The 27,220-nt window shown below is 41.9% G+C and overlaps 1 protein-coding gene across 1 annotated transcript in view; it reads right to left on the reverse strand.

The window, feature by feature from the left end:
• Positions 1-27,220, reverse strand: part of COL4A6 (collagen, type IV, alpha 6) — a 155,521-nt gene that overhangs the window by 60,506 nt on the left and 67,795 nt on the right. The window contains exons 3-4 of the mRNA XM_011958747.1: positions 6,233-6,367; positions 4,661-4,705 (exon numbers count right to left, since the gene is read on the reverse strand). Coding sequence (XP_011814137.1) covers positions 4,661-4,705; positions 6,233-6,367 — 180 coding nt within the window. The remainder of the gene's footprint in view (positions 1-4,660; positions 4,706-6,232; positions 6,368-27,220) is intronic.

The raw sequence follows: 27,220 nt of genomic DNA on the forward strand, positions 1-27,220 counted from the left end.
CACCTCGCCCGGCTAGTTTTTTGTATTTTTTAGTAGAGATGGGGTTTCACCGTGTTAGCCAGGATGGTCTCGATCTCCTGACCTTGTGATCAGCCCGTCTCGGCCTCCCAAAGTGCTGGGATTACAGGCTTGAGCCACCGCGCCCGGCCTAATCAAATTCTTATAGAGGAAATATTCTATAGAATTCTGTTTCATTTTCATTGTTATTATAGTTGTAAGAGCTAGACACACTGTTAATACAAAAGTGTGAGTCTAGACAACCGGACTCATGGAATGCTAAGTCCAGAGGAATGGTCAATAAACTTGTCTTTACAACAAAGTTGCTGCTATCTGTGCCTCTGCAGACTCAGGTGATGATTTTTAGTTGCACTGGGGAAGCTGATGCAGCTTACTAAAGTTTGCAACTTTTTATTATTAATTGGGATGGTTACTCTTGTTTGCCCTGACGATCTACACTCTATCTCCCTCAGATCTGTGTCCTGGGAGCCTGGCCTCTATGGACTGTACCACCTAGGCTCCCTTTCCCTCTGTCTTCCAGTTGTATTTGGCCACTGGGAGACACAGACTGGAGAGATCAAAGCAGGAAGAGAAAGACACAGGTTATTTATTTCCCCCATGCCCTCCCTCCCTGGCTATATTCCAAGGAAATGGACAAATTTTTCTGTAGTCTTAGTTCCTGTTTGGCAACAGCTATTTCATGGTTCCAGATCTCACTGGATTCCAATAATTACCATTCCATTTTTTCCCCCTTTCAGGTCTAGGGGTAGCTTTGAGTTAGTCGTTCCACCATCCATTGTTGTTTCCCCTAATCTTTCCCACATCTGTTAAATATACCCTTCATTCAACTCTATTCAGTTAAACCCTTCAGGTGAAATGTCTATCTCTGGCTGGGATCCTGATTGCCACTATTATAAAATGTCCCAGCCAAACTTGCTAGGGGTTATCTCTCAGCTAGGTTACAGGGATAAATTGAGGCAAAACGACAGGCTGGCTAAGTACCAGGAGTCTTCCTTACTCCTGAGCCCTTGTTTCTGTTTGACACCAAAACCTTTGTCTGGATTCTTAACCTTTGGAATCCACATCTTTTACTTAGGCCTTATCTTTTTCTAGTTTTCTTGCCTGAACTCCTGATATTTCCTACCTATAGGATTTCAGGGATACCTGTTTGCACTTTCCTACCTTAGCTGAATTCTCTGGAAATAAATCTCTGACCTCTGACTCAGATCTATCAGTGCCTTTTCACCCAGCTGTTGCCAAGAAATGGGTAGACAAGGCATGTTCTGAGCCAGTTAGACTTGTGCTCCAATCCCAGTGTTTCCCTTCTCCAGCTTGAGCCTCAGATCCCTTAACTGTCAAATGGTGATGAATAATATCTACCTTATAGAGTCATTGTCAGCATTAAAAGTGAATAATGCCTATTCCATTGGGTTATGGTTAAAATAAGTGAGACTAGGTTTACTAAGTAGGAGCTCAATAAACAATCTTCTCTCAGTCAAGTCAGCAAGGGAAAACCACAGGACTGAGCTCTACCTCCTCTCAGTTCTCAGAACCACAGAATTTCTGGCACATTGCCCTTTATTCTTATAGCTAATGATTTTACGTATGTGTGTGCCAACCCTCCAAGAGTGTATAGCTCTTTGAGGGAGGAAACCATAGTTCTGTATTGCCTCAAGGGACTGAGCACATGGAATAGGAGGATCTGTTGTATTCCAGAAAAGCCAAAACAACGTTCCTCAGAACCCAGTTTCAAAGGAAAAGTTTCCGTTTGGTGAGTGGTATGTGTTCACTTTGAGGATATAAATCTCGTGTGCTCATTTACAAGTCTCCAGGCAGGGAACTAGAGATTTGGGATTGACTCCATGGGGAAAGCTAAACATAAATTGTAAAGTGAAAATCTCTGCTCCCAACTGCTTTGAACTGAAAACATTTGATAAACACACATCTCTTATGGATGCCAACAGGCCCAACTCACAGCTGGGATATCATTAAAAGCCACAGCCCTACTGTCCCTAGTCTATGTTGTTCTAATGTTGACGATCTTAGGAATGCTTGTTTGCTCACTCTCTAGCTTAGTTGCTGTGCCCTTTAGTGCAAAGACTTAGGTTATCATGAAGTGATGACTAACCCATTCATGTTGAAATTGTCTACATGACAGCAAAAGTGGAGTTTTGAGACCAAAACTAGTGACACATATGTTAGCAATCAGCTAATATTAAGAGGGGAAGCAGATCTGTGCAGTGATCCAGTTTAGTAAGATGTGTTAGGAAAGCTGTTGGTTTCAGCCAAATTGCTTAATATGTGTTACTGAAAGTAGAACAAAATAATCAGTCTGACTAGGCCTATAGTGTCTGTGTTTTTCTGTCTGAGGGAGCCCTGACAGTCTAAGAACTATTGCTAGGCACTAGAGGTTGGAGTGAGCCTCCCTCGCAATACCTTTAGAGTGTTTACTCCATGCAGAGTTCAGTCATGGGCCTCTCGGGCTTCTGAGAGGAACAGAAGATGTAATCTCTGTTTTCTAGGAGCTGGATGAGACTAGCACAAAAAAACTATCTATCATTAAGTCCCATGGGGCTGTAGGTAGTGAGGCGCTGGAGTATTTGAGACAGGTACCAATGACTCCTGGGACATTAGAGGTGGAAGGAAGAGGTAAGCACTGAACAGAAGGTGTTCAACAAATATTTCTTGAGAGGCTGCAAGACAGAGAAACAACAAGAAAGTGGGATTTTATGGAGTAATGAGGTTTGAAGCCTGTAGCTGGGGCAATCAGAAGTCAAAAGAAAACACATACAATTTTTGGTCAAGGAAAGGAAATATCAGGAGTTCGGGCAAAAAAACTAGAAAAGGATAAGGCCTAAGTAAAAGATGTGGATACCCCACAAGGGAGTGGGGACTTCTACTGGGAGTGGTAAGCTCATTTAGAGGGGTCTGAACAGCTGCAACTCATTCTGCCAAGCAATGAAGCCTCGAAGAGAAGTGATCCATTCCTGCAAGCTCCAGGGCTCTCTTGGCCACAGGCTGGAGGCAAGAGTATCCAGCTGGACTCTGGGGCAGTTTCCAGCTCAGAATTGGAAACAGCCTTAGCCTCCAGGATTCACTTCCTTCCAGCTCCCATTAAAACAAGACTGCAGGAGGAAGGGCATACTAAGACAGTAAGCTCCAAGTCCTCCACTCATCTCTGGCAAAGCCAGGTCCACAGAATGAATGAAAGAGGCTGCCTCCAGTTTGCTAGTTTCCCTTACCCAGTGGCTCCCAGAAGATACACATTCTGGGTGGAGACTCTGGCTAAATGGGCCATAGGAACACAGCCATAAGAAAATGCCAGGAGACATCATAAAAGGATGGCCAACCTCATCTGCTGACTTTCCCAATGGTCTATTTCTGGGCACTTTGCAGACTCTGCAGTTGAATAAAATGCTGAGGTCTGATGGCCGACTTGTTGATACATGCAACAGATATGAGGTAAGTAAGCCTTCAATTTTTCAAATTCATAAATGTCTACTAGATCACAGGAGACAATGAATCAGATGATATTATCTTTCAAGGCAGAGCCACATGATTCCTCTGTATCCCCAAGGTTGAGTGCTAACATATAGCAGGAGCACATTAAATATCTACAGATTGGCGAAAAAAGATTTGAACCCCTTTTCCTGATACTAGATTATTATCGAGGATAACACAAAAGCTGTTAATCATAGGGTCTCCAAAAACCATGCTTTGATAAGGTTCAGAACAACCTCTGAGAGGCTGTTGGAAAGATAAAAGCAGGCTTTAGGACCTCCCACAAATGGAGGAGCTGCACTTTTTTTTTTTTTCTGTTCTATATGTTGAGATTCTGTTCTTCTCTTAAACAAGATTGAAAACTGCTGCTGTAGACAAACATAGCCCAGACTATGGCTTAAATATATAGAGATGTGTCAAAGGGAAAAACTGAAAAAAGATAGCCAGTAAGTTCCAAATATTGTATTTTAAAGGCTGGTGCAATGTTACCATGGAATCACCAGCGGTGGGATAAGCGCAGATATAGGACGAAACTAGAGGAACTAAGAGATTAGGCTGGATGGATGGAAAAAAGAATTGTCTGCAAATTCTAAACCTTCCACTTATCTTGGGCAGAGCAGAGGTCCACAGGATAAATTTTGCAAGAGGCTGCCTCCAAGTGATCTTTGGAGTAGTCACTTTGTAAAAACTTTAAAGGAAAATTCACTCTGAAATGAGGTATGGCTGAAGAGAACAAATTATGAAATGGAATGTATCAAGATATCATGAAGGATTTTATCCTCTAATTTCATGTATCATCTTAATTTCCCTATATAAGGATATATATGCTCTAATGTGGCTCTGTCTTTACACCTTAGAACCAGTTCCTCATCTCCAATCAAAGCTCTGCTCAACCCACAAGACTTAACTCATGTTGTCTAAGATATTGATGTTATGGCTACACAGGTCCCTCCACTCTCCAATCATGCAACACAGGGCTGCTTGTGCCTGAATCCAAGGGCAATTGTGTGTGACCACTGCCCTTTAAACCTCACCACACATATCTCAACCCTTGTTCCTGAGCATGCTTGCATGAGACAGGACGTTGCTGAGGTCAAAGTGTCTGAAATATGAGGCAGAACCTAAAGGAGGATATGAAAAATTCATCTGTGGACACACTCACCGGAATCCCATTGATGCCAAGAAATCCAGGAACTCCCATGGGACCCTAAAAAAAGGAGTAGGGAGAGGAATGTAAGACACAGTCCAACTGGTATTTGTTAGACTCAGTAGGTTTGTTTATGAGAGTCAATGGCCTACGTTTTTAAGAAGTGTTTCGTACCTCCCTCCCCATATTGTATACCCTTGATTCCCACTACAGTTCCAAGTGACCATTTACCTTTACCTAAGGCCTTAGACAGGTCTTTGTTCCAAAACCAGCTCTTTTTTTTAAGGGAGTATAATCTAGGTTTTGAAATTAAGGCTCACTATTATCTGCTGCCATCTGGGGAAAACTAGAGGACCTTGAATAACCTAATCACAAGTTTCCCTCTCCAATATGCTTCTACAGATAAGGCCCCCTGGCCGAACAACTTTCCTTATCAAGTGGACCAGGTGCAACTCCTGCTTATCCTGGAATAGCAGTTTCAATTTCTTGCTGGCCTAGTGGACTATTCAAACAAGCCAATTGCATCCACCTTCAGGAAACAGGGGCACCCTGCCCTACTGATACTACAAAGTCTGCTTCACACAGCCTTTTCTTCTAAACTCTGTTCCCAAGTGCTATCCCTGTGTGGCCCTATGTGGTATGTGGTATCCTCTTCCCCTGAGCTGTGAGTATATGTGACTAACAAATTGCTGTCAATTTCATCTGTCCAGTGTCAGGTGTCATATCTTTAGTCATCCCCACGATCCTAGTGAGGGAATCCTTCCCTCACCAACGGGGTGAATAGAAGGTGATTAAAGTAGGCAGGGAACATAAACTGAGCTGCTGAACAGTCAGCCTGCCACCATGACATTATCATTCTCGTTTCTTGCAGCTCTTTCCCTATATTTGTGGCCTAGATTGCTTCTAAGCACTCTGACCCCTTTCTTCCCAGTATCCTTGCTTGGATTCCTGATCTCTGCTGCCCAGGTGATTGGACTTCTGGTCCATGCACAGTTCAAACCCACCTGACTTCTTACCACAGTGAGCCCACTTGTTTAGCAAGCAGCTAATACATTTACTTTATGGTGTGCTTGCTATGGGAGTCCTTCCACAAGTGGGCTGAATCATTGGCAGGCCATCACTCATCCCATCTCTTATTAAAATATGCAGCCTGGGCGGGGCGCGGTGGCTCATGACTGTAATCCCAGCACTTTGGGAGGCTGAGACGGGTGGATCACAAGGTCAGGAGTTCAAGACCAGCCTGGCCAACATGGTGAAACTCCATCTCTACTGAAAATACAAAAATTAGCTGGGCATGGTGGCAGGCACCTGCAATCCCAGCTACTTGGAAGGCAGAGACAGGAGAATCGTTTGAATCTAAGAAGCAGAGGTTGCAGTGAGCCGAGATCATGCCATTGTACTCCAGCCTGGGCAACAGGGTGAGACTCCATCTCGAAAAAAAAAAAAAAAAAAAAAATGCAGAAATACAGCCTGGCACGAAACTACTCAGGAATGACATCATAAATGAGCAGAACTGGGATGGAGAACTTCTGATCTTTACATTTGTGGCCCATGCATCAAAGAGAAATCAAGCTTTGCTGGTCTTACCTTATCTCCTTTTGGTCCATAAGGTCCCAGAAGGCCTGGGGAACCCCTTTCTCCTTTCAATCCCGATAAACCAGTAGAGCCAGTGAATCCTTGAGGACCTGATGGGCCTTGAATTCCAATTGGTCCAGGTCGCCCCTAAGGTGGACAGAAGGAGTGCAATTAGTCAATAGAGGACTTAGCATTAATACTTCTCATTTTCCCACACACAAAGAGCACTGTCATCACTTCACCGAGTAATTTTGGCTAAGAGATCTGTGAGGCACGCCAAAGTTCCAGACACGGATCAGAAAAGGCTATTTTAGGGGCTGCTAAGCTTATTTGGATAGAACACATTTTATAAGCACATTTAATAAGATTCATGTGCACCAAGATCCTTCAACTTTGTACTTCTTAGGAAATTAGTTATTCAGGCTGGATAATATTGTCCTCTTCCTAGTTAATGCCAGGCCATCCATCAGATTGTCCAAATAGTGAAAGAACAGAACGCTGGAGAGCATCATGACATTTTATAACTCACATCCTGCTTGCAGTGAAATCCAGAAATGGCTGTACCTAGAGAACATTGCCCCAGGGGGCCAGAGTGGGCCCAGAAACCTACAAGCTGACAAACCTGCAAGAGCTCATCTTTGTTGGCAGATCCCAGGACTCCATCACTGCACCTAGTAGTAGACATTCACAGGGAAAACACACATACACATGCACATATACACACATGAATTGCTTATTTGTTCTTTCTTCATATCCCTCTCTCCTCTCCTCTCCAATCTGTAAAGTGTTGAATGTGTAAAATACAAGAAGCCTGAGAATATCTATTAAGTATCAATTATGACAGCAAGAGGGAACAGCCTGAGGATTTTAAATGTCCTGCTTATAAAATGTCTGTAACAATTAAGTCTGAGAGTACAGGCTGACATTTTAAAGTGGACTCAGACTGAGCATTAACCCCAGTGGGTACAACATATGCAGGCTGGTCTATCATTTAGAACAAATCCCAGTAGGAACTGAATTTTCTTGGCAGAAGAATGAAAACCATTAGTAATATGCATTACCTCTCAGAGAACACAACACCGTATCAGGTAGAAAGTCCATTTTCATAAATGCTTCCCATCTCTACCTCTTGGCCCCTTTACTGACTGTCTGTAATTTCCTACAAATCTGTGAAAAACTTTGAAAAGAAGCCCATTAAGCACGCCCTTTACTGTTCACCTTCAAAGTTTACTTTTTTAAAGGCTGAAAATGGGACGGATGCCTTATGCTGTGGCTACAGTTAAGTACTGGAGATGCAAGTGGCCACCAGCTGTGACGATCCTTTGGAGTATAATTTCAAGTGTCACTCAGGCCCACGAAGACCTACGACCCTTGCAAGGAAGTAAAAGACGCTCTGTCCAAGGAAATGCAGTTCTCTTGGGCACCACCTACCACTCAGCCTTTTCCAATATCCAACATGTGGCCTACAAAAAATGATAGGTTGCAAACTGTTTAACAGGCTTCATTCTGGGAATGATGGGGTGGAGGAAACTTTCACTTTTTAGGTTCCTACCTCCCATTGTTGGAACTTTGTTTACAGTGGATCTGTTATTTATTATTATTGGGATTTTCACAAAATCAATAAATATGTGTGTATATGTGTATATGTGTGTATAATACATATTAATAATATAAAAAGAAAAAGAGCAGTACTTAAAAAATAGTGCTGGGGTGCTGTTGACAATGAGTAGGAGGTCAAAAGTGTGGGCCTACATTAATGATAGACTGGATAAAGAAAATGTGGCACATATATACCATGGCATACTATGCAGCTGTAAGAAAAATGAGTTCACGTCCTTTACAGGGACATGGATGAAGCTGGAAACGATCATTCTCAGAAAACTAACACAGGAACAGAAAACCAAACACCGCATGTTCTCACTCATAAGTGGGAGTTGAACAATGAGAACACATTGACATAGGGAGGGGAACATCACACACTGGGGCCTGTTGGGGGGTGACGGGCAAGGGGAGGGATAGCACTGGGAGAAATACCTAATGTAGATGACGGGTTGATGGGTGCAACAAACCACCATGGCACATGTATACCTATGTAACAAACCTGCACGTTCTGCACATGTATCCCAGAACTTAAAGCATAATTTAAAAAAAAAAAAAAAGAAAATGTGGGCCTAGGTTTCAAGACTAATGCATACAAAGTCACAGCAAACAGTACAAATCTGGAACAGAGCCTAAGTGCTGCGGGAACACAAAAAAAGAGTTGGCAATGGAGGGTTTGTGGAATGCTCACATTTTGCCCATGGCTGGGGGAAGTCATGGGCTGCATTGGAAAGGTTGATTGGAAAGGTTCCCGCTGAAGTGGGCCTGGAAAGCACCGCAGAAAAGTTGAAGACTTGATGTGGCAGGACACAGGCAACCCTCAGAGGTTTGGGAACAGGGAGAGTTGGGAGAAGAGCAGTCTTTCATGGCTGAAAGTCATCAAGGAGCATTCAGGAGAACATGTGTATGTCAGAATGAGGCCATGGCTGCCTGCCTGAGGCTGGGACAAGGGAGGCAGATAAGAACCAGCTGTTGAGGAGGACGGAACTGCTTGATAGGAGAATGGAGGGCAGGATGGGCTTGCAGAGGCTACGTTATTACTAGCAGAGAGGATCCAGTCAGGGCACTGAATGCTTGAACCAAATCCAAGCCCTGCCAAAAGTTTTCCCACATCAAGGGAAGAAAGGGAAATCACTGAACAGCTGCTGAGAAAGCAGGTTGTGATGCGGCCCAGTCCCATCCTGCTCACACCATTAGAGAGAAGAGTCCCAGCAGCACCCAGCATAGGCACAGGGACTGGCACTCTCTACCTCTGGTCCCTTACCTTTGCAAGCACATGGTAAGCAGGGGTAAGCAAGGAGACTTAGGAGGTAGGCAACTCGAGGGCTAGACTTAACTGGAACTCCAATTCCATGCAGAAAAGGCAGGGTCCCACAGCCTGCTTCTTTACTCCTGGCTTGGTGGGCATGCAGAATTTCTTGACACCTGTGTTCCACCCAGAGAGCTGAAAGGAACTCTCCTAAAGAACTCACATATATTTTTAAAATTCTAATTCTTTTTCCAAATGGGAGTTTGAAAAGGCACCACCAGAGGAACGTGCACTTCTGAAGTGGCACCAGGTTCCGGCTTGGGTTGGTGGGCGTGCCAGCAGTCCAGCTTGAAACCTCTCACATTGAATCAAGGGCCAGAAGCAGGGCCTGTGGGAAGTTTCTGGGTTTCTGCTCGTCCAGAACTGTTTCCTCAGCATGGTGTGAGGCCCTTATGCAGCCTGCAGTCCTAGGATATGAGACAAAAAGCCTTCCCTTCCATGGATGTCCTGTCACACAGTGGCACAGAACACCGGGAACAAATGAAAGTGACTGAGAAAAAAAAGAGGGAGACCCATTTCTTCTGCGGGTTGTTTTGTCATCCAGATACGCTTACTTTGTGCTTATAGCTGTATGATCTTTTTTCCTCATCTCTAATGCACAGGATTTCTGCCTCATTATCCATACAGCTAAAGCTTAATATTAACTAAATCAATGGTGAATTCCTTTCCTTTCCCATCCGACACTATAAGCGACATTTTTCATAATGGCCAGCAGAGGTCAGTGTGAGAACATAGAGACTACAGATAAGCAGGTGGGTGGGTGGGCCTCTCCCTCTACAGAGAAAAAGAAATCAAACCAGTGTCAGAGAAGTCACAGAATGTTCGAGCAGGAAAGGCCCTTAAAGACCATTCAATCCAGGCTTTATTTTATACATGGGGCGGGTGGGGGGAAAAAGGCCAAGAGAAGAGGAAGGACTTGTTTAGGTCACATAGCTAGTAGGAACGGCATGGAACTAAACAGACCGCCTGCTGCCAGTATGTGGCTATTTCCCTGTTTGCCGGTGGCAGATGTCTTAGGGGGTCCTTGAGGCTGCCCCTCCACTACCCTGGGTCCGCCCCTGGGACTGTCCCCATCAGTAGGCTGCAGCAGCCAGATGCTCACACATTATTTCTTTCTTGCTAACCCTGGTCATTTCACAGAACCAATCTGACACACCATCACTGTTTGGACAGCTAGCAGAATTTCAATGGGCTTGGACTAATGCCTTGCCCTGATACATGTCATTTATTTTGGCAAACAGACCTAGACAGGGCAGAAGGAACTCCTCCAAGTCTTTCCAATGAGCTCTCCTGCTTCCATCTGCTCAGGATTTTAAATATGCACATCAGGGTCTAATTCTCAAGGGAATGAGTTGGGACTTGTGCTTAAGGCCAGGAACTGCAGATCTGCAACCACAGCCCAGGCTGGCTGCCTCCTGCCAACCACAGTGAGTTGGGATCAGTGTGCAGTTTAAGGTGATCTCTGATTAGACCCAGATAACTAGGGTAAAAGACCCAGAAATGGGGCTGCCTATAAAATAGTAGACATATGTAGAAATATCATCGACGAATCTTAAAAGCATATGCCTCACACTAGATGGGACAGTGAAACTGGTAAAGGAGGCTGACTTTTCATAAGTTAGTCCCTTTCTGCCTTTTTACACCTCCCTTAAGGTTCCAGTGTTCTTCTCCCATAAAATTAACATTTGTTCCTGAGGAAGTATCTGAAATTCATTCCCACTGAGGCATTAATGACTGACAACTTAGAGCTTTGCTTTTCCCAGGGGGATTTGTAAAGCAAAGCATTAAGCTAGGGGATGCAAATGGTATTTATGAAGCAGGGAAGGGAGAAGGGTGTGCACAGGCCTTCCTAAGGATCCAGTTGTATTGTAGAAGGTGGTGCGGTGCTGTTAGGTACACTTTACGTGAAGTCTCCTTACTGCCAATTAACAGTTATATGACCTTGGGCAAGGGACATTACCATCTTGAGTATCAAGGGCTGAAGTGTAATAATAGCTCTTACCTAGGATTATTGTCAGCATTTAAATGAGTTAATACATATAAAACACCTGGCAGATAGAATGAAAGCATCAGTTCCCTTTTTCCTTTAGGCATCATTTATGGCAAAATGGAGAGTTTATAGGATTGGGCACTCAATGTTCCTTCCCTTAAGTTTCAGTTGGAGATGCACAGACGTCATTGAGCAACTCTCTTCGGGGGCAGAGATGTGTGCTTGGGAATAGATGAGCATGTATGCCAGCATCCCACATCAGTGAGAGCATTTCTCCTTTTACATAGCACTGGTGTCCTGGTTCTCCTGGGCACTTGGCTTCTCGGTGTTTATTTTTCTTCCTAAAGGGTCTTAATCTACATACTGATGACTCCCAAATCTGAACCTCCAGCCCATATTTCTCTTCTGAGTGTGCCAGATCCTTATAGTCAATGACTTATAAGAGATCTATTCAAATAGATATTCCAACTCAAACCCAACATGCCCCAAACTAAATCACATTGGCTTCTCCTCAACCCCATTCTCTAAACCAGCTCCCTTTTTCTGAGTTAATGGAGTTAACTCAGTAAATCGCACCATTCATAAAGTTGATCACGCTAGAAACTCAGGGTTCCTCCATGACCCTTCCATTCCCTCACCTCCAACATCCGATCCATTAGCAAGTACTGTGAATTCTACCTGCAAAATCTAACTCAAACCTGTTCATTGATCTCTAGCCCCATGGTCTTAGTTCAAGTCTTTCTCATCTCTCACCTGGAGTGTTGCCACAGCCTGCCAAATTGCCTGTGACCTCCAATCTTGCATTACTCTCTCCGAACCTCTTATCCCAGGGCCTTTTTACGTGCTTTTGTATATGGCTCTGCTCTCCTGGCTACCTCTTCTATATCTTTTGGCTCTAACCAAGATATCAGCTTCTCCAGGGAGTTTTCCATGATTACCCCCACCCAACTGTGTGGGCTAGATTGCCTGTTTATGTGTCTATACCTCCCAACAGACTGAACTCCTTGAGGACAGGGCTTATGTCTTACTCTTTACTGAATCACCTGTGCTCAGCACTATGCATGGTACTCAGTGGGCATCAGTAAATGTTTGCTGAGTGGAGAAATGATTGAATGGACATACACACTGAGAAGCCAGTGGCCCACGTACATCAGTATCTTGTTTGGAAGTCTACATAGTGTTGAGGAAAAATGTCAAACTCTGTAAAATATTTGAAGAGATTTATTCTGAGCCAAATATAAGTGACTAATGTCCCATGAAACAGCCCTTGGGAGATCCTGAGAACATGTGGCCTGTGGTCAGGCCACAGCTTGGTTTTGTACATTTTAGGGAGACATGAGATATCAATCAACACATGTAAGATGTACATTGGTTCAGTCTGGAAGGCTGGGACAACTGGAAGCCTGGGGCAAAGTGGGGGGCTTTCAAGTCATAGGTGGAATCAAAGATTTTCTGATTAGCAATTTGTTGAAAGAGTTATTATCAACAGAAGAGAATGTCTGGGTTATAATAAGGGGTTGTGGAAACCAAGGATATATCATAATAGATGAAGCCACCAGGTAGCAGGCTTCGGAGAGAATAGATGGTAAATATTTCTTATCAGACGTCAAGAGACTGTTCTATCAGTAACTCCAAAAGGGAGGAGAGTATAATGAGGCATGTCTGGTTCCCTGTTCCCATCATGGACTGAACTAGTTTTCCAGGTTAACTTTGGAAAGTTCCTGGCCAAGAGGACGGATCCATTCAGATGGTTGCCTTAGAATTTTAACTTTAATTTATAATAGTTGCAATAGAGTGCAATCAGGAAACATGTGATCACAGAATCACCAAAAAGAGAGCTGCATAAGACTCAGGAATTGATCCAATTCAGGATGGAGAAGTTGAAGGGCAGAAAGAGAAAGGGACTTACCCAAGTACATACAACATCAACTGTAGACTTTTAAAACAATACCTTTTAGAGCCTTTGAAAACAGAAATGGTCTAAATCTAATGTAGTTTCTGGGCATTCTTTGTTCTCTGAGATCTCTCAGTGAAATGACTTTGATTCTCATCCTGAATGGAATTTATCCATTTAACAATGATTTATTCAGCACTTACTCTGTGCCAGGCATACGGGTTAAGATGGCAGGTAAGACACAGTTTCTGCATTCATGAAACTTACAGTTATGCTATCCCTTGAAAGCAGATGACACATGACCCATCACCAACCTAATTAAACACTTTTCATCTCATGCTGAGTTTTGTGTTTTGCAAGTATGAATATACATGTAGGGGGTGAGAAGGCAATACACAAAAGAAACACACTGCATTGCCCATGCCCTCAAGCAACATTTAAGCTTGTTGGGGGACATAAGGCCATATCACAAAAAGTATTGGAGATAAGGTCATTGTATTAAAGGAAAGAGATTTAATTGACTCACAGTTCAGCATTGCTGGAGAGGCCTCAGGAAACTTATAATCATGGCAGAAGGGGAAGCAAACATGTCCTTCTTCACATGGTGGCAGCAAAGAGAGGTACAGAGTGAAGGGTGGGGGAAGCCCCTTATAAAACCATCAGATCTCATGAGAACTTACTCATCATCAAGAAAACAGCATGGAGGTAACTACCACCATGATTCAATTACCTCCCATTGGGTCCCTCCCACGACACGTGGGGATTATGGGAACTACAGTTCAAGATGAGATTTGGGTGCGAATACAGCCAAACCACACCAGTCATATGCAATGCATTTTTAAAAATTATACGGTATATATCACAAATCCAAGAGGAATTAAGAGATGTGTGAGTTGACAAGGGAGCAGAGGAGCAAAGAAAGACCCAACAAACTGTTAGTGAATACATTCTAAATATGAAGAACAACATGTTCATGGGAATCAGCGAATTCTGTAAGCGAGGGCCAGTCAGAATCCTGGGTCTGGCTGGAGCAGAGGTGAGATCACAGAGAATCAGTAAGAAAGGGCAATAGAGGATAACCTACAAAAATTTATAGATGCTGAGGTGCTTAATCTGGTACATTAGCATGTTTTGTTTTAAACTTTAGTTTGGCTTCCAGTTTTGTTCAGAATTTAGTGAAGTGACATGATGTGCTAGCTAAATGTACAGGGTTCAGAGTTCAAAAGTCTAGGATTCAGATTCCCTCTTCACCACTGTAAGACTTTGGGACAAACGGCATCTTCAAATGTCCTCAGCTGTCAAGTGAGGATAATATCAGTGTCTACTTCATAGGGTAATTATGAAGCTTAAATAAGAAAATTCAAGTAGATCATTATTTTCGCTCCTTAGCATGCATCAGACTTACCCAGAGGTGATTAAAACACAGATTGCTGGGCTCCAGCTCCAGAGTTTCAGATTCAGTAGTTCTGGCTGGGTCTAAAAATTTGCATTTCTAACAAGTTCTCAGGTGGTGCTGACTCTACAGGATCAAAGACTACACTTGGAGAATCCCTGTTGTAAATCATTTAGCATTGCACCTCGCATATATTAAATGTGCAATAAAAGTTATTTGTTGTTATTGATGTACCATTATTTAGCAAATGATTATGGCTTGTGCAGGTTTTGAGTTCACAATCTCTGAAAGGCCCTCAGCATTCCTTTATCACTATGGCTTAGGGCACCTCTCCTTCCTCATTATGACACACCACAAGAGGACAGGAGTGGATGGGGTAACAAGACTGGAGACAGGGAACCCCATAAGGGGGCTATGACCTCCTGAAGAGAAATAATGGTGACCTGGACTAGGTTCATGGCAGTGGAGACAGGGAAAAGGCAGATTTGAGAGATATTTCAGAGGCTAAAAACTATAAGGACTTAGTGCCATATTGGAACTGACCAGTACAACAGAGGAAAGTGCAAATGATGACTCCAGTGTTTCTTGATTGGGCAACTGAGTGGATCTCTTTGATGACATGAGAGAACTTAGAGGAAGAAGAGTCTTGGGCGGAAGATAAGGAATTCACCTTTGGACAGGTGGAATTTAAGATACCTGGGCGAACATCTAGGGAGATGTTTAGCACATTTTCCCCACAAAACAGGAAGATTTGAGGAAACAGAGTGAGGTTTGTTCACCACTATATCCCGGGAGATGCAGTTTGGTGTGCAGTAGACACACAAAACATAATTGTGGGGAAAATGCATAATTATGAAATGAATGAAAATAGAGAATTAGATATGCACTTGGGAATCTTTGAGAAGGCCACTTCCAAGTCTCATTTGCTAGGTGCAAAATGGAATTAAAAGAATGTCACTATCCTAAAATACTCCTTGTGGCCTTTTGAGAAGGGGGAGCAGAGATCCTTGACCTCCAGCCTAGGAACAAGGTGGCTTGATTTTTACAATTTGTCCTTACTTTACAACTGAAATTCTCATTTTAGCTAGTGGGTGGGGGAAATGCAAGAACTTAACAAACTTTACCTCAGTAGCTAGGGATCCTTCTCCTAGCAATGAAATGTGGTAAGAAAGATACTAATAATAACACCCCCATAAGCAGAATACTTAAATTTCACAGCAGTTTTCTTTTCACCATTCCTTTGGATCATCACAATACATCTGCAAGGCAGGCGAAGGGCACCAAGCTGCAAAGCAGTTAGCCAACAGGGCTGGCTAATGTCACACAGCTGCTCAGTGGAAGCATTACATCAGAGCCTCCCAGTCAACTGTGTGCTCTCTCTGTTGAAACAAACGAAGATAAGTATCCATAAAGCCATACACTTCACTCTCCTAGTAACAGCACTAATGAACTAGCATTGCCTGCAGAAGTAAATAAAAAAGAAAGAATGCTGGTGGTGAAGAATGTGTCTAGCATATGGCAGGTAAAGACTCATATCATGCAGATATACAGACCTATTTTGTGGCCCAAGAAGCTTTGGATCAGCTTGATAATGTTAACCTCATCTGCAATTCGCCAACAAGAGCAGTGACCCTTTCCATCTACATACATACATACATACATACATGCATACATACATAATACATACATACATACATACATACATACATAGTGATCGATGTCTTGCAAAGACAATTTTCAGGTCTGCCACAGCTAATAAATAGTATCAGAGTCTCCCCCTCAACACTCAAATGGAATCACATTTCTTTTCTAGTTCTTCAGCTATAATCAGCGTTTGAAGCAGCCAGCCCAGGCACGAAGACATGCATCTACACGTTTTGTTTTCAAAGATACATCCACCCATTCCACTGGTTATTGTCAGCATGTTGAAATTTTTAAGAAGACATATCCCAGACTGATAAAGTTAACTCTTGCTAGGCAAGACTTTGCATCCATTTCTTCTACCTGTTTACTCACATTTCTCTTCTAAAACATAATAATAACTTTCTTTTACCAAGAGTTTATAAAGTGCTATTCCTTAAATTCACCTCCTTTAATCTTTTAACAGCCCCAACAGGTGGGTATGAATCTCATTTTACAGATGAGGAAACTCAAATGCAGAGAGATTAAGGAACTTGCCTGAGATCACACAGCAAGCAACTGGTGAAGCCAATTTGCTGATACCAAAGGCTTTGTTTCTTCCACCAAGCTACACTGTCTCTGCATTGAATGATGCTCTGAACGCAGAGACACAAACCCATGAACAGGAGCAGTAAGAGCTACACTGCGGAGAAAATATTGTTATTTTCATTGATACCAAAGCAATTTATCTCAATTTACCCACACTTTTCATTGGAATAGGTACTCTTTAATAGAAATGTACTGATATAATTAACAAATTAAGAAATAAGATGCCCTTCAAGGAATGGCTCTCCCTAGAACTTAAAAGATGGGGGATTTCTTCTGGTTCCACAATTAAAGTGGCCTTCTTACCTGGTCAGTGGGTAATGGTTAGTTTTTCTAGGCTCTGGTGGACAAATTCTGATGTGCTATGAGTCTCCAATGCTAGCATATTAGTTTAGTGGCAGAAGGAATATAGGCACAGTATGCTAACTTGATGGTCATTACGCTGAGCAGAAATTGGAGAAGTAGGCTTTAGACATGTCATATTTTCCCTTATCCCTGGGAAATGTAATTATTAAAATAGGATGAAGTGGAGCTGCTAGATAGAGGCAAATAAATTCATGGGAGAATCTTCAGGTGTCCCTTTCCTCCATAACACATTCACAAAACTATTATCAGGAACCATACCAAACTTCCCTTTTGTGATATTTAATGGGAATTGCAAGAATAAAAAATCACCTAAAACTGTAAATATGATCAACAGTTGGACATAAAAATAATAACAGAACAACTAAACACCTTTGTAACTATTATAAATTGTTGAATGAGCCCCCACATCCCTTGGAATGGGCATTCAGTCTATACAAATAGCCCCAGTGTGTACCGAGTTTCCAGACTGTGTGAGTAAATAAATACAACTCCACTTGGGATGAATTTAACCTGAAACTAATATACCTGTTGGAAAGACATGAAATACTTAATTTGAGAATGATTTTGATTTGAAAGTTTTGTAGCAAACTTGAATTGATGTCACCTTTGCCTCTTAAAAAAGTCTCCTGTTTGAAGCAGAAGTATAAGAGTTAGATTAAATTCCATGCTCCAACTTTCTAGCTGTATGATATTGAAAAAGTTAATTAATCTCTAGGCCTTTGTTTTCTCATCAGCAAAATGGGGTTATTACTTGCTCTACCCATTTCCTAGGTTGCTTTGAGCGTCAGTGGAGACAATGTATGTGAAAATGAGCTATAGTTTCATTCCACTGACAAAACTTTGCTTTTGGAGAAAAAGCTCGAATAACCAAACTCCAATTGTCCAACAAACAAACTAACAAACAAACCTCATTTGCTGGACTCATGAGGCAGTAAACCCCTAAGGAAGTGCTTTCAGTAGAAAAAAGATTGAATAAAAAGAGGAGCAGAATTTAAAGCTGTGAAAGGTGGGAGCAAATTGACTGTCTCACACAGGAGTCTCATTACAGTTTCAAAATGATTAGATCTACATTATTACAAATGTATGGTTTACTTAAAAATACAAGGTTTAATTACAATCTGGAGCCAACCTTTTTCTTTTAGTTTTTCTAGCAAAACACAGCTATGGTTTTAGAATAAAAATCAAAGCGAAACAGGACTTGCCAGAGATTCACTTCAGAGCAATTTTTGCTGTAGTGTATCTATTCCATTAGACAAGGGATACTTTTGGCATTTTTCTCTGACACAATATATTGCCCATCATTGTATGCTACACAACCTTTGGTCCAATACTGAGCTGGTGTGAGTTGATTGCTTCTGGATCAATGTTGACTTCCCTGATTCTCTGGTGAAAAGCCATCAAGTTTTGGGAGTGAGAGGTAACTGGGAACAACCAACTACTAATCCTTAAATAGAAGGAGTAAAAAAAAAGGGTAGGATCAAAGAAATTCTGTCAGGACCTCCTTGTCAGAGAACTCAGGGAGCTCTGAGATGGAAGGGCAAGGAAGAGAGGGAAGCAGTTTACTTACACAGTTTTGATGCTGTTCCCATGCAAACTTACATTCCTGTATTCATTTAGAACCAGAGGAGCATTAATATGCACACCCATGCTGATAAAGAGATACACATTCCAATCCAAAGACACATGCCCACAGGCACAAGAGACTGTTAAAATGGTAGAGCCTGCTGGTACTCTGGCATAGCCTGCCATATAATCACGGATTATCATAGACATTCATGGATTTGAACTGAAGAAGATGGGATGACACAACTCCCTTCCATTGACCCTCACAACAATATGTAGTAGTCCCTATGGACAAGTAAAGCCCTCTGCACAGACACATGCAGGCGAAAAAGATGGGAAGGGAATGAGAGCTCCACATTTCTGATATATTTTCCCCTCCCATCATGAACAGTTGGAAGCTGAGATGAGATCAAGTTCTGTGTGCAAGAGGAAAGATGGGCAATGGAGGTGGTGGCAGCTGTGGTATTGATAAAGTAGAAGCCCCAGAGCTGTTGGTGGCATCAGGTATAAGAGTTACAAGTTTACATTGGTGAAGTGCTTCAGATTTCAAGGTGTTTTCACATGTATGACTCCATCTAATGCTCATAACAACACTGTCCTCAATGTACTAGAGAAAGTAATTGAGGCCCAGGGGCTAACTTGTCCATGGCCATGCAGTTTACGGGCGGCAGACCGAGATCTTTAGTCTGAGTCTAGTGGCTTTTTCCACTATTCCCTTAATAAGGTGGCAGGTCAATTCTTGGTCAAAAATTCCCACTAAAATGTCATGTAACTCCACCAAAAACCCTGGGTCTGGAGTGTATTGAATCCTCTTGACTCTTCCCTAAATTCTTCTTGCTGCCCAGTGGCACCCTTAGCAATCAATTATGTAGATGCACCAAGGACAAAGAACTCAAGTCAGTGTACTTGTTCCACTGACAACTCATTGGTTCAGTAAATCGACGAGGCAATTTTTTAGAGATAAATCGGGCAATTTCTTGATTGGCAACTATGCCATGGTGCAACATGCTGGAAACAGAAATGAATGCAACATGGGTCTTGTCCTTCAGGAACTCTCAATCTAAGTTAGAAAAGAGAAGTTATGCATGCACATGAATATATACAATAAGGCATAGGAAGGCAGGAGGAATATGATTCTCAACCCAAGGACTGTTGATGGGTTTATCTTGGAGATAGAGGAGGGCTTTTTATTCTTCCAAACTAGAGAGTAGAAAAAAATGCATAAAGAGAAGACCCAGGGCACATTTTGGTAAGTAAGAGGGAAGTGGGGAATGTCTATTTCAAATTGATCTCAATTTTCTCAACAAATGTAGGAAGTGAGCTCATGAGTAGAGAGGGAAGGTATTTGAGGTTGAGGATGACTTGAGAGGGCCAGAAGGGGATGCTATGGAGGATGTGACAGGAAGTCAATTGTTAGAAAAGTGTGAAGGCCTACCAAGCAGCACTGAGAGCTCCACCGACACTAGAGAACACGTTTTTATGTGTGGAGGAACCTTCCTCAAACAATAGTTGGCAGCTTAGGAGCAGGAGGAAGCAAAGCAGGTGGTGGGGTTTTCCAGGTCTGGGCACTGGCAAATATATATATCAGAAGTACTGGGGGTGAGTATGCAGGTGAGGGAGAGGGATAAGTCCAATAGGAGGAGGGTAAGAACAATGTGGAAATAGCTGATCTTGGGCTCCAGGCTGGAGAGAGAGCCAGAGGGGAGCCAGCAATTCGTGGTAAACAATGATTTATAAGAAAATTTGCCCTCGCTCAAAGTGAGACGCTTGAACCACCTAGAGGTATAAATTATGTACAACATTTAGTACTTGAGCCAATTCTGTCAAGACAAATCTGGAGTCAGAGAAAGCAACCTGAGGATTCACACATGGGGAAAATCCACTAGACTGTTAGCAACCTCACCCCACATCTACCTCAGGCTGAAGACCTTGTCTAGCATTTAACTCAAAGAGAGATGGTTTCAGCTGCTGGGAAGATAATGGTGCTAACTCCCAGGTCAGAGTCAATGGCCTGTATAGGGAGGAGAGTAGGCAGCACAGGTGTTCACAGCTCACTAAAGACTGATGTTTTGTCAGGGTTCATCATCCTCTGTACCTTCCCCACTTTCACACCGTCATCTACTTTTGGTTATATCTCACTCTGCCCAACTGTTTCCTTAGAGTTTGTAGCAATGAAAACACCTTAAACAAATTAACAGTCCATTTTCTGGTTCTTACAGAAAGCAGAGTTAGGGATAAATCAGGAAACCATACCTAAAGGTATCTAGATGGGAAATCGAGGAGGGAGGAAGTGGCAGTCAGAAAAGCAAGCAAAACCGGCTAAACCCTAGGAACTAGGGGAGAAAAAGGGGTGAAAAGGAGTTGGCCAGACCAGGGGCCTGGCCGGATGGTGAACTGGGCAGGAAGTCCCATGTTCTGCTTACCTTCCACCTCCATTATTGCTTTTTTTCATTCTCTGGTTTTATGAGGGTTTTAAAAGCTTCTGAATCGGGTGCTGGCAATCTTTCAGAAAAAGTTAATACAGAATTCTGTAGAGATAAAGTCCCTTATGAAGGCCTCCACGGCCAAGAGTAGCAACACTTGTCCCTTAAAGCTGAGTGGAAAACAAATCTTCAAGTACTTTCCCCTTCAGGGCTTTGAGTGCTTCAGGTTCTTTGGCCTGAGAACCAAGCAGCTAATCACATCCCTTGACTTGCAAACTTGACGAAGACAGGTGTCTTTGTTAGTCCATTTTCAACCAGTCTCCGGAACCCAAGAGAAGAAAAAGTGAGGGGGTGTTATGGGGGTGGGAGAAGCTCTAGTAAGTGTATGTGCAAGAGGAAAGATCTCCCAAAGGCAAAGCTAAAGAGCACAATTAGGGGGAAGGTGCACACCAAGATACAGCAAGGCTAGCTTGCAGTGAGCACTGCCAGGCAGCTGCTCCACGGCTCCTAGCCCTTGGGACCCTACTCCAGTAACTATTCTCTTCCATGTTCCGGACAGGTTGCTTTCCTTTCATCTTCGAAACATGCTCTGGAGTGTGTGATACTAACCAATAAAACAAACAAAAATGCTTCCTCTGACTCCCTTACTCCCGTTCCCTGTAAGCTACCATCCCATCTCTCCATTGCCTTTCCAGAACAAACTTCATGGTAAACCAGTCAACACTCGCTGCATCCATTTCCTCTCCTTTCACTCTCTCCAAGCCCTGGCAATCTGGGCCTACCAACTCCTCTCTCTTGAGAGTACTCTCTGCAAAGTAACCAGTGACCTCTGTTAAATTCTAATACCATAGACCTCTGCAGCATTTGTCATCACTGAACACCCCTTTCCCTTCTGAAACCTCCTCCTTGGCTTTTACTGCACTATACTATGGGCTCTTCAGTCTATTGTCCCTTCATCACCCTGTTCACTGGCCCCTTCCATTTTGCCCAAAGGCTCTTGTCTCTCTCATGGTGACTTCATCCATCTCCTACAATTTCCACCACCTTTGCTATAAAGATGAGACAGCATTCTAATTTATTTCTCCGGTCCCTCCAATTTCCTGAGTCCGTGTCCATGCCACTCTTATCAGTCCTTTTAGGAACCAATAACCAAAGCCTAGCTCAGTCCCTCATTAGCTCTCACCTGGATAATGACAACAGCCTCTGGAGTTCTCTCTGTGTCCAGTCAAACATTGCAGCAATCCATCTAACACTCTGTGACAGTAATCATCCTAGGTCTGGTCCTATTGCTCTCCTGCTCAAAAACTGTAAACCACTCCATATTACTTTCAAAATAAAACCCACACTCCTTAATCACGCATTGAAAGCCCTTCACCTTTCAACTCCCACCTGTCTTTGCAGGCTTATTTTCCACAAAACACCCCTACTTGCCCTAGACTTCAAAAATTACTGTCTCCTTGCTGATACTTTTTTTTTTTTTTTTTTTTTCTGAGACGGAGTCTCGCTCTGTCACCCAGGCTGGAGTGCAGTGGTCGGATCTCAGCTCACTGCAAGCTCCACCTCCCGGGTTTATGCCATTCTCCTTCGTCAGCCTCCGGAGTAGCTGGGACTACAGGCGCCCGCCACCTCGCCCGGCTAGTTTTTTGTATTTTTTAGTAGAGACGGGGTTTCACCATGTAGGCCAGGATGGTCTCGATCTCCTGACCTCGTGATCCGCCCATCTCGGCCTCCCAAAGTGCTGGGATTACAGGCTTGAGCCACCGTGCCCGGCCTTCCTTGCTGATACTTAAATCCATCTTGTACTCTCTCACCACCTGGCTTCCAACCAAGCTGTTTCCTCATCAAAAATTCCCTTCTCTTCCAGAACTTTCTACTAAGGCTCTATCCATCCTTCAAAGCTCAGCTCAAATCTGCCCTCCTTCAAACAGACTTCTCAGATTTCCCTGGTTGGAGTTGATGTCTCCCTTCCCACATCACTTAAAAATTTTGGGGGAATAACTCAGCTACAAAGAGCCAAGTTAATTATATCTATTAGTTCATGATAAAATGTCATCATTAGTCCATGTCCAACTCCTCATTTTGAAAAGTTCTTTTTCTTCATCCACATCCCCATTCTCATTTCTATCCCTCTCAGGTATCTTCTTTAATATATTTGATATGAGTCCAGGATATCTAACAAATACCTCTGTCTTTCTCTTTCTCTCTCTCCTTCTGTCTCTATCTATCTATCTATCTATCTATCTATCTATCTATCTATCTATCTATCTATCTATCTATCTTCTATCTCTACGTGTTTCTATCTATCTGTCATCTACCTATCATCTATCTCTCTACATCTATTTATCTATCTATCTATCATCTATCTATCCATCTATCTATCTAGTTTTTGGGGTGTGTGTATTTTTTTTTTTTTTTTTGAGATGGAGTCTCGCTCTGTCACCCAGACGGGAGTGCAGTGGTGTGATCTCGGCTCACTGCCACCTCCGCCTCCTGGGTTCAATCAGTTCTCTGCCTCAGCCTCCTGAGTAGCTGGGATTATAGGCGCCTACCACCATACTTGGCTAATTTTTGTATTTTTAGTAGAGATGGGGTTTCACCATCTTCGACAGGATAGTCTTGAACTCCTGACCTCGTGATCCACCCACCTCAGCCTCCCAAAGTGCTGGGATTACAGGCGTAAGTCACCATGCCCGGCGTGTGTGTGTATTTAAAATTGATGTTGCTGTCTTCGGGTTATAGATCACATTCTATTTCTCATTCTTGCTCAAGAATGTCTTCAAGATCTGTATTACTATTTGCACAACTACTTTATTGCTTCTAACCCTTATGTAATATTTGAAAGTATGCATTTACCACATTTTACATGTACATCTCTCTATGGATAGACCTCTAGTTTGCCTCTAATCCCTTACACAAAAAATTCTGTGATAAACAAATGATTCTGTGATAAACGTCCCCATAAGTGTCCTATTTTCAAACCACAGAGAGATTCTGCAGGATACACATGCAGCACTGAGGTTTCTGGGTGTAGGAATACATGGTTAGTACCAATAAATGCTGTCAGATTGTAAGCTGTATAACAGTTTACACTCCCATCAACAATACATGAAAAATCATTTTTTCTCCTCATGCTAACAAATACTTGGTGTTACCTGACTTCACAATTTTTGTCAATTTGATGAGTATAACTTGGTATCTCACTGTTATTTTAATTTGCACGTTTCTGAATACTAGTAAGGCTAATCATCTCTTCATAGGCTTGTTAGTCAATGCAGTTACTCCCTTTCTGTGGTCTGTCCATTCTGTGAATATGCTTTTCCCATTTCAACAATTGTGTCTTCTGCCTTTTTCTTGTCAATTTACCAGAGTTCCTTGGACATTGTAGCTATCAATGCCTTGTCAGTTTTAAACATTGCAAATACCTTCTCCCAGTATATCATCTGTCTGTTACCTTTGTCTATGGTGTCATTCATTGAACCGGAAGTCTTAAAATTGATGTAGTAAAATTTATGACTTTCCACCGTATGTCTTGTGGTTTGGGGTCTTATTTAAGAAGTTCTACACTATTTCAGGTTATAGAGAAATTCTCCTACATTTACAGTTTTACCTTTCACATTTAGGTTTGTAATCTATCTAGAGGTCACCTTTATATGTGATATAGGGTAGCAATCCAACTCTATTTTTCTCCAGATCTTTTCTTTTTCAGGTAATCGAACCAAGAGGATATAATAGTATATGCTTAACATAATGTGGTAAATTGGTGGGACTGCTCATAGTCACTGGTGGAAGCTACCAGCCTGGGAGCTCTGACCACTTTAGGTTCTTCCTGGATATCCTAAAGGTCAAGGAGATCAATAGCTCTGTACACCTATAATCCATTTATAGCTTGTAATGTGACACACTGGTTTGGAAGCTCTGTCAAGTGATGATCCATCCATTCCAATACCAAACAATCCATCCTCCCCTTGAGGTAAAATTACTTTTATCTTATCATCTGTTTCTGAGCTCTATATTCTATTAATTGGTTTACTAGCCTTTTACTGTGCACTCCTACCTATTATTATTATTATTATTATTATGTCTTTGCAGCTTTTCTCAAATTGTAGAGGGGAAAGTCTCTCACCTGTTCTTTTTACAAAAATCAATTTAAATATTCATAGACATTTATTCTTTTATCTACATTTTAGAATAAGTTTTTAAAGTTCCTTAAAATATCCTGCTGGTATTTTCATTAGAATGGCATTGAATTTGGCTGCATGCAGTGGGTCACACCTGTAATCCCAGTACTTTGGGAGGCTGAGGTGGGCAGATCACTTGAGGTCAGGAGTTTGAGACCAGCCTGGCCAACATGGTGAAACCTCGTCTCTACTAAAAATATAAAAATTAGTTGGGCATGGTCGTGGGCACCTGTAATCCCAGCTACTCAGGAGGATGAGGCAAGAGAATCATTTGAACCCAGGAGGCAGAGGTTGCAGTGAGCCAAGATTGCACGACTGAACTCCAGCATGGGCAATAGAGTGAGGCTCTGTCTCAAAACTAAAACAAAAACGAAAACAAAAAAAAAAACAAACAACAACAACAACAAAATTGACATCTTCACAATAAGTCATCTCATCCATCAACATTGTATATCCCACCATTGATTCAGATCTATTACATCTGTTTGTAGAATCTAAAATTTTTATCTATAAAATGTCCAATATAGTTTTTCCCAGGTTAATTACTAAGAAAAAAGATTTGTTACAGATTTTCTTTTCTGTTGTTATTATAAATGGTAATTTTACATGTAGAACTTTGCATTTCTATTATTATATTTAGAGTGTGCTCTGGACTAGAATTCTATGTCTAAGGGCCTGTTTCCCAAATTAGGCTTGGAGCATCTTAAGACAAGCCTTTGTTTGGTTCACCTTTCTTTCCACTACTGTGCTTTGCCAAATTAAGTGCTCACTCAATATTGGTTGAACTGAATGAAGGGGGCTGTGAAGTACTTCAGAATGCTTTGAAAATTACTGTTCATGCAATTTTCTGACAAAAATGCCACGTGACTCTCATTTAAAAATAAATTAGCCATAGTACTTCAAATTAAATATTGGAGGAAACAGAGGGGAGAGGAAAAACATTACTAACTATGGTTTTGCATTTTGAATCATGCTAATATTTTCTACAGTTCCCAAATTAACTTATGAAAAATGGAGGCGGAAGTATCTCTGAAACTGAATAGAAACAGAAACAAATGGAGTTAATTTTGGTGTGTAATAACTGGGTGGGGGCATATAGGAGATTTTGGGGTGATGATAACGTTCTGTATCTTGGATCTGGTTGGTGGGTACTTGAGTATGTTTACTTTGTGCTGTACACTTATGATTTGGGCCCCTATAAATATCATATAATTTAGAAGTTATAAAAAATGTAAAATGAGACATTATAGCAGTTCACAAGTAATATAAATGTATATAAAACACGTAATATAATGCCTGACACATAATAATAATAATACCTACACTTACTCTAATTCAGGCCTGTGTTAAGCATCTCATAAAGATGGTACCATAGAATGCTCAGAAAAGCTTATGAAGTAGGTACTATTATCATCATCATTTTATGTATGAGGGAAATGAGGCAAAGAGAAGTTAAATGACTATTCACAATCATACAGTTGGAAAGTGGTAGAAATACCATTTAAACCTGGGCAGTCTGATTGCAGATTGTGTGCTTTTAATCACTATGCTGAACTGCCATCCAGTAAATAGTGCTATTATGATTCATATATTATAGATAATCTTATTATATATTACTCATATATAATAAATATATAATAATATATAATAATAAATATATATTTATATAGATAAAACCCTGAACAAAAAGTGTCCTGACTGAGCTGTTTTCAGAGTAGCATGGTGAGGGGTGCTCAATTGCACCTTAGCTACCATCATTTCTAAGGAACTCAACTTGGAAGCTCTGGAGAAGAAAAGGGTTCTACCTCTTGGTCTTCTGCCAGATTATTCTAAGGGTCCTTTCTACCTCCTTTCCAAAATGATGGGTCAAAATGGAATCCATTTTAAAAAAACAACTTTTTATTTTGGAATAATATTAGATTTATAGAAAAGTTCAAAGATAGCAGAGAGTTCCAGTATACTCCTAACCCCATCACCTGGTTTTACTAATGTTAACATCCTATGTAACTATTGTACATTCATAAAAACTAACAAATTAACATTGGTATGATGCTATTAA

Source organism: Colobus angolensis, unplaced genomic scaffold (assembly GCF_000951035.1).
Source record: "Colobus angolensis palliatus isolate OR3802 unplaced genomic scaffold, Cang.pa_1.0 Scaffold472, whole genome shotgun sequence".
Classification (NCBI taxonomy): Eukaryota; Metazoa; Chordata; class Mammalia; order Primates; family Cercopithecidae; genus Colobus; species Colobus angolensis.